Source organism: Chanos chanos, chromosome 2 (assembly GCF_902362185.1).
Source record: "Chanos chanos chromosome 2, fChaCha1.1, whole genome shotgun sequence".
NCBI classification, from domain to species: Eukaryota; Metazoa; Chordata; class Actinopteri; order Gonorynchiformes; family Chanidae; genus Chanos; species Chanos chanos.
This window is the reverse complement of record NC_044496.1, coordinates 990001-998471: the sequence shown is the minus strand read 5'-3', so window position 1 is coordinate 998471 and position 8471 is coordinate 990001. Positions and strand designations below refer to the sequence as shown.

The window sequence follows — 8471 nt, the reverse complement described above, 5'->3', positions numbered from 1 at the left end:
TATCTCTCATGTGGGAGCCAATGGAAAAATATCATAGAGAGGAGCAGAGGTCAGATCAACCAATCAACACACAGCATTTCTGTGTCAGGATGATGAAAAATTTCTCTGTGACAACTATAGAATTTTATGTGGAAGCCAATTTCTGGGCAGTTCAGCAGATGGAAAGTGTCACTTGTATGTTTTCTCATCTTAAAATTGTTAAATTATCACAACTCAGTTCTGATGAATCCAGCCGTTGAGTTTAAATGGTTTAGATTTAGACTGCTAGTTTTACAATCCAACCCAATACAGCGTTCACTGAGAATGTCAGGACCGTGTCCTTTCAAAGGAAAGGCTTTGTATTTTGTTGGTTTAAAAGCAGTCTGTTTGCTCATCTGTTAGAGCTCCCACCAGAATACAGCAGGTAGTTTGGATGGAGATTTTGGGAGAGGCAGATATTGGATGGAGATTTTGAGAGAGGTGGACTTTGGATGGAGGTTTTGGTGGGACAGTGTCCTCTGAGTCAAACAAATTCTCCCCATTATTCCCGGAGTAAGTCAAATAAATCACACACGTTTTTGTCCTCTTTGTTTATTCATCTGTCTAACATTTGAATGTCACAGTGAGGTCATGAGCCATGCTAATCAAAAAACTTTTTCATACGTCACAGCCTCTGGCCTGACGCATTTGAACTGGGTTTTGTTCGAATTTCTACAATCAAGTCAGTTCCCTTTAAAACATCTATTCACAATTAAGCACAAGAAGAAATCAAGAAGAAAAAATTCAGGAAAGAGCAGCGAAAGCAGCGGTGTGTGATGACCGACTCTGGCTCTGATATGTGGCTATTGTAGACGGCTGAGGCATAAGTCACAGTATATTCATTATGGACCTTCGTTTTCCAATTACACAACTACACAGAAATCTGCCTTACTGGGAAACAATGAAAAATATAGGCCAATATTCAGTATGAAAAGTCATATTTACAAATTTTTGGTTCATGTTAAAAAATATATATATATACCTGAGATAAACCCTACAATAACAAATCGACAGAGAATATTGAGCTGTGACAATGCCTGGTCGGTTTTCTTTCTCTTTTTTTTAGAAAAGAAAAGTTACAAAATTTCAAAGAAAATTCACGTCAAGATCAGTCACTAAAACAGTAGGTAAAATATTAGATTTTCTTAATCCAAAACGGAGGTAGTAAACAATTATCTCTGTGTCCATATTTGTGATGTTGATAATACTGAGAATTAACCCTGCCTTCATCACCAAAGACTAACTGAGAGTGAGTCTTTACTACAATAGGCGATGCTCAGTAGTCAGCCAGAAATGCAGTAATTATTGAGATCACGGGGACTCCTCTGGTTGGCATTACTGTTGTTGGTTTAGATTGAAATTTGCGAAAGCTCGGACATGCACAGCACTGTGAACAACGTTCATGCACTTAGTTTGGATCATTGTTCTGAACCATAACAAGCTCAATAAAAACTGCTCATTTCTGGCAGAGCTACTGAAAATAGGATTGCAGGGTGCCACGGCGACGCACATCGGTGGTCCAGCAGTGAAAACCGCCGCCCAGAGAGTTGGCATGGCGAATGTTCACCTTGATGGTTTTAATTCCTGACAAGATAAAAGCATACAGTGTGAGTGTATGGCAAATCCTGTTTGTAGGTGTAGTCTTGAGTGTAACACACATGGCTTGTTTGTGTTGAGAAGGAACATCTATGGTAAATAAGTTAAGTATTACAGTAGAGAACCATATGAAACAGACATGCTCAGTGTGTCAAGCAAACCAAAGGCAGTGATACCTACCCAGGTTTTCAAACATCTTCTGTATGGTGGTCTCATTGGCGTCGACCATAACACGCTTCTCATCCAGCATTAAGACATTCATGGACAGCCACTTAGAGGACATCCACAGAGGATGATCTGAACGCCAACCAATCAGAACAAAGACCTTCAGTCTACTGCAGACCCATTTCTCTTAGACTCTCAGTCAAACATGCATCCAACATTTCAGACATATATATATGTGGTACATCTAAAAAGATAGTCGTGCTAAATTCAAGCTGAAGTGCTCTTTGATTTCCGAAAATGATTGTGTCTCAGTAAAAGGTGAGGAGTTTCACACCACTCAGCATTCATGAACATAAAACTCACCGTCTGGGATCAGAGGCGTTGGAGGTTTCACCACAGTCCAGTCAGCTTTTTTAAACATCTCGATCTGCAGAAGCAAGTCATTACACACTGTGGCACATAGCTAGAATGTCATTAAAGCATTTGTACACTAGGGGGTAGTGTCACCTCTTAGACGTAGTCGGCGAACAACTTCAGAGACTGTGTACAACTGCTGACAGTGTCTCTGAATGTTCAGAACACTACAAGATTGTTGAGACTCAAATACTCATATGTAATGACACATATCTTGGCTCTGTCATTCTGAAGAGGGAACTTGCCTGGTGGCACGGACGATCAGGGTTGGACAGAACCAGTCCAGGTCCAATGATGTTGAATGTGGCATCAATATGCATTGGGTTGGGATCCTTGAAGGAGATGATGTGGATCTTATAGGTGGGGCCCAGATGACGTCTCATCCACTCTATCCCCATAAAGTTTGTAACCTAAGCATAGAATGGGTGGTGTGTTTTTTATTTGACTAATCAATTAATTAATAATTTTAATTTAATAATGAGGATGAACCAGGACAGGGAGATTTCCAGTTTTCTAGATAATGGAGGTGACTGAGAACCAATCAACCCTAAAACTCCAACAGTTCTCAATGCAAGCTCTGCACAGGCGGAGATTGCTTGGGGGGGGGCACTCCCCCCTGCGACTGAAATATGTCACTACATTGAGTCTAAAATAGGTCCAATAAAATATTTCTTGTATATATATTAGGGGTGTAACGATTCACTGATACGGAATCGGAAACCGGTTTTAACGTCGAAGATGTGACTACATTGATATGTGGACCCCTAGATCGATCTAAATGTACCATGAACCGGTCGATGGCCAACTCTAAAGTTACTAATCGGTTGACTGAAGCTTTGCTGCTAACTCTGCCTCAGTATAAACTAAGCTGCTGCGGAAGACTCCCTGATCTAACGTTACAAGTCATGTTACTTTCAGAATAATAATAACCACCTCTGCATCTTGCGTTGACCTTTTACCTTTTAACGTTAGCGTTGCTCGCGAGGTAAAAACGTTAACAACATGCCCATAACACCGATACCGTAGGGTGCACCATCAAATCTAAAATCTAAAGTTTGGAAGACATTTGGATTTTATAAGAAGGAAATTGGACAAATCTTGCCATTTGTAAGGTCTGTAGCATAGTGATTAAGTACAGCGGTAGCGCGACAAACGGCATGGTGAAGCCTAGGCTATGTGAGACTGACTTCAGTTAATAATGTCAAAATGTTTGTTCATACAGTAAATCTTTTTTGTCGAACTGTGTACATTGGAAAAGTAATAAACACAATGACGTGTAATTCTGAAATTGTTTTCCATTTTTTCCTGTGCCAGCAAGTTGCAAAATTACTTGGAATTCCCTGGTCGTTTATGGAATATATCTATTTGAGGGTAAGCAATGCCACTTTTATAGAAGTTTTTTTTACTGTATAGTGGAAAATGAATGTTTACATTAAACACATGCTAAGAACTCTGCATCGCATCGCATTGCACAAAATCCTTCCATGTTAAAATGCATCGTCCCTGAATCGTATCGTGGCTCATGTATCAAGATACGTCTTAAGGGAGAGACGCACACCCCTAATATATATACAAATATTTTAAGTAATGCAAAAAATAAAATAATTGTAAGAAATAACAGAATTCAGATTTATGTTTGATTTCATGATAACTTGGGTGGTCAAAGATGAATTTATGTGACATGGCACGTTGCGACGTCACTGACGACAGTTAAAAATGTATGCGCCCCCCCAGCACAAATGTCAAACTCCGCCTATGGAGTTCTGTCTATTTCCTGAAAAGGTTTTCATTATTTCTGCCCCTTGACTCTTGTCACTGACAGCTGATCTAACAGTAGCTCACTCACTCACTCTCTGATCTGTCTCTCTGAATTCAGTCTGTGCCAATGGGAAAACAGGCAAAAGAAAAGAAATTACCTGACTCCTCTGTACAAAGATATCTGTTCCCGCCCTGATGAAGTCAGCCGCATCAAAGCAAGGCTCATACTCCGTGGTAACAAACTTGCCTTGGGCAGCAAGTTTGTGTCTGTCCTCCACTGTCCGGATGGGGTATTCCTAAAAACAGGACGCCTGGACTCATCACAGGTGCTAACAGACTTGTTTTATTAACCACTTTCTTACATACACATGTACAGACAGACTAACTGAGACCAGATAAACAGACAGTGCATGCTAAACCCTTTTTCAAACCCTACAACCTTTTACAAATCCATTGTGTACTTAACTCCGGTTAAGAACGTTTCATGTGAAACGAGAAGATGCACAGAAGCTGTCTGTAAAAAATGTGAGTGAATGTGAGTGAGTGTTACCTGGTCGTACAGCTCGTCAGCCATGGTGGGTTTAGGGGCAGTGGTCCATTTGGCTCCTTTCCTGAAGTACTCTTTGATGAGGGGGCGATAGGCTCTGTACTCAAAGAAGCGTGCCCGCCAGGCCATGGGAGCCTCAATAATCTCATTTCCAACAACCAGGAGGATGTCCCGCGGCATGGCAGCGTACATGCCTGTGATCCATCAAACCAAGCACTGCATTTAGACTCTAGCCGCCTGCATCGCAGACTCTAGCCGCCTGCATCGCAGACTCTAGCCGCCTGCATCGCAGACTCTAAGCGCCTCCATTATAGACTTTACCTGTGTGCATTATAGACTCTACAGACTCTAACAGCCTACATCACAGACTCTAATCACGTGCATTACAGACTTTAATCGTCTGCAGTACAGACTAACCCTACGCTGCAGAAACTCTACAGGCTGTCTTAGGAGAGGGCAGCAGGGTTTCTGCACTTTACCTGTGGATGTGAAGTCTGGAGTCTTGTATTCAACAGACCAGTCTAAAGGCTCTGGTCTTCTCACAGTAACACCTTCTAGACGCAAAATATTGCACATTTCCTCAATTTCAGCAACAGCTTTTTTCAAGTGGTCCTCAGGGAATGTCTGGCCTCCGAACCTTTGGTAGAAAGGCCAGTTCTTCTCATAGGTGTTAGCCTGTCCACACATGTTCGGATATCAGAGAAAACACAGACTGAAAACTACGTAAAAACATTTCATTTCCAACAACAACTGACGCGAGAACAACACTGATGACCCTTGTAAACTGTACCTTGACCTCCACAGTAAACGGGGGCACTCGGGCGTTCTCCGCTCGCCCTACGATCACCTCCTCAAGTGGGTCCCATTCATTGTAGGAGCAAACAGGGCATTCCTGGGGTGTGGGCTCAGTAACAGTGTCCTCGTCCACCAGGCGGGGCTGGGGGGCAGCTGCTGAGCTGGAGGTGCTCCGAAATGCCCTCTGCACCCACCCAGACACCGCTCGACCAAACTGCACACCACCAGGCCAGCGTTAAAAAAACATTATACCTTACATGCTCTCTACCACACAACAACAGGCAGACAACATGAGCAAAATCCACTTAAGAAAAAAGGCACCCTGAAACCATTTTTTCTCCTTTTTATTTTTTTCCTCCCCTTTTAACACATGACACAGTGAAACATGGGAAAAGGGGTCAGACAGAGACATGGATGTGTCTGAAAGGTCTTATCAAGCACCACTGAACAATTCCGGTCAAAAAAAATCCATCAATTATCTACTGCCCTTCAATCTGTAATCGTTAACTACTTATCAGTTAACAACGTAATGCGTGGAATGTGCTATGAGAAAAAAAAAATAACAAAATTTTTAAAAATGTTCAAATAACTGTAAAAAAAATAGTTTTCTGCAGTGAAGCTTGGAGCTTAAGATCTGCAGGATTTATTGGCAGGTCGTAATGTGATGTCAAGGTCGTACAGGCGTGCACGCCTCGTGTTATGAGATAAGGACAGGGCAGCTGCTCTGGGCAGCTGTTTTCTGTCATTCAGCTCTGCAGAAGATGTGCAAAACAATTTGGCATTTCTTAAATATTCCTCCTGAAACTCTGTTAGAAACAAAGAGCTCTTGCATTTATTCAATTTAATTTCCTCAAGTCCTTAATTTGTATCTATACTTTTGTGTGTGTGTGAGTGTGTGTGTGTGTGTGTGTGTGAGAGAGAGAGAGAGATAAAGAGAGGGAAAGATGCAGCTCTAAATGTAGATTCTGAAGGATTTCCATACTGTAATGCTGTAAGACAATATCGAAGATGAAATGTAGAGCTAAATACTAACCATAGCTCCAATCAGATGGGCAGCCTCTGCGCCCCTGCTACCTCCTCTGAGACACCTGACCCGCAGCATTGTCCTCGTTACTGAGATTTAGAAAAATTCTGCAGCATAAAACGTCCGTTCTCCCAAATGAGTGGAGCCCGCTTAGACGGAGACGCCTCTTTATACTCCACCATCTCCTGGCACTGGCCACTAAAAGAAGTTCTCAAGGCAACGTGACACGAGGGAAAAAAGGTCCATGAAAGACGATCCCTTACAGCAGCACATTCTTATCGGCTGTTCCCTCTATCTTTTAGGGTTGACCAAAATGACGCAACGCAACAGTTCTTGTGCATCAGGCACGTATCAAATGGGCCATTCTACAACATCGTTTGCAGCAGTAGTGAAAGATTCTCTTTCAGTCCAATTTATAAATAAATAATAAAGCTAAAATGCTTGAGGAATTCAGATAACGCTTGACATTACGCGTGATTAAAATGGTTTGAACCGCACGAGACCACCAATTGTTTCAAATTGTAACGGCTACTAATCGAACAGTCTGATTAAATGCTTATTTAAGCGTCCTGGTCATTTAAGCAGTTTTAGTCATGTAATGGTAACGTAAAATCTCAGTCGTTGGTCTCTTTCCTTGGCCTGCATCTGGAGTCAGGCTACTTTTTCACTAATAAATGTATTTTCAGAAAACTCCAAAGATCATTTTAACTATAAATGTGATGTGGTCACATTAAGTCCAGTAGTTGACAAAAGCGTCTCTTTGCCCTTTAGTCTTTCACTAGCCATCATACTCAAATATGTCTCAGTGAAAAATCGACCGCAGCTCTCAAGCCACGTATCAAACATTTAAGGTACAGGGATAAAGTTTACGCCTCGGTTTGATAAAGTGAACTCTAGTAAACGCGCCATGTGTACGTCATGTAATATCAGAAGAGAACTAGCGTGCATCTGCGCAGTAGAAATAGTTAAGAGGCTGTACCGTATTTTCACTGGAAGAGTTCATTGAGTTTAAGGAAAGCTTGCCAATATATCAGTTTATATCATGTAGGTTAAAATAGCATATTATCACGGGGCAGGACACGTTGTTAAACTAACCTAATGAAAAGAGCCGACAGGTAGCCCGTCTCACTGGAGGCTTTGACCAGTCCATGCTGCATGCATTACACAACTCCGAAGTTTTCTAATCTAGGTCTGTGACTTCTGCTATGACTCTAAATCCACAAAGAGTCGATAAAATCATTACTACCACCATTAACAACAACGCCAAGTCAACAATGGTGACAACAACAACAACAACAACAACAATTGTCAAGTAAAATAATAATAACAATAATAATAATAATAATAATAATAACAACAATAATAATAATAATGATAATAATAGAAACTGATCATCTCTGTTCAGTATCAGTCATGCAGTGTCTGGGTGCAGATGTGCCAACTGATGGAGTACATTAGCGTTGAAGCCTCTTTCCGTGGAACTGGCGAGGTCAGTGATGGAGTAAATTAGGCAGGCGTGGTAACTGATGGGGTATGTAACCGTCTGGGCGTCAGTCGGTGGACCTGGCAAACGTGGCAGGCATGAATTTACACTCACCGACTTTCGCCCAGCTGTTCCCTTAACATAACCTTCATAACCTTTGGCGCGATAATGTTACTGTAGTAGGCATGCCGCACTTTGTCTTTGGTCACAGATAAGCGTGTGATTTTGTAGCCTACTGTAAAATAGAGGTTTCTTTCTGTCATTTCTGCCCATTCGGAGTAGCCTATAGATACGGTACAAACATATACACATACATTATATTCAGTGAGGTTTTAATACGTCATTTTATTAACCCCGATAAGATTATTTTCGTGATCTCGTGCCGCTAAAGGTATGAGTATATGTTATTCATTTTGGATTGAAAAAGAAGGACCATTTGGATGAAAAAATCATTAAAAAACATATTCAGCGTCGTAAGGTGAATATTTGAAGACTCTTTAGCGTTTTTTATAAGAATAATTTATGAAATTTGCAGTTGAGCAGTATTTGTACACATGCCACGTTGTAACACAATGGACGTGTGTGACTGTGCATTTATAAATAAATGGTTTAGGCCTGTTTGCCTTCCGTTCTTTCACTGACACATTGTGTAATCATCTACATGAATTTTG

At 41.3% G+C, this 8471-nt stretch overlaps 1 protein-coding gene across 1 annotated transcript; it reads right to left on the bottom strand.

Moving 5' to 3' along the window:
- Positions 1-1489: 1489 nt before the first annotated feature.
- gatm (glycine amidinotransferase (L-arginine:glycine amidinotransferase)) lies at positions 1490-6395 on the bottom strand. The gene is made up of 9 exons (XM_030794135.1): positions 6327-6395; positions 5289-5507; positions 4978-5173; positions 4502-4692; positions 4110-4247; positions 2439-2603; positions 2143-2206; positions 1795-1911; positions 1490-1602 (listed from the first exon to the last, which is right to left on the bottom strand). The coding sequence occupies exons 1-9, from the start codon at positions 6393-6395 to the stop codon at positions 1490-1492; spliced, it is 1272 nt and encodes a 423-aa protein (XP_030649995.1).
- Between the last annotated feature and the right edge of the window lie 2076 nt (positions 6396-8471).

What these genes read in the sequence shown, in the direction of transcription:
- gatm (XM_030794135.1), bottom strand. Translation starts at nt 6,395, where the DNA reads ATGCTGCGGGTCAGGTGTCTCAGAGGAGGTAGCAGGGGCGCAGAGGCT. An exon ending in CCCATCTGATTGGAGCTATG is followed by an intron (nt 5,508 to 6,326) that starts GTTAGTATTTAG and finishes GGTGGTGTGCAG; the next exon opens with TTTGGTCGAGCGGTGTCTGG. An exon ending in AACGCCTCTGATCCCAGACG is followed by an intron (nt 1,912 to 2,142) that starts GTGAGTTTTATG and finishes GTTGGCGTTCAG; the next exon opens with ATCATCCTCTGTGGATGTCC.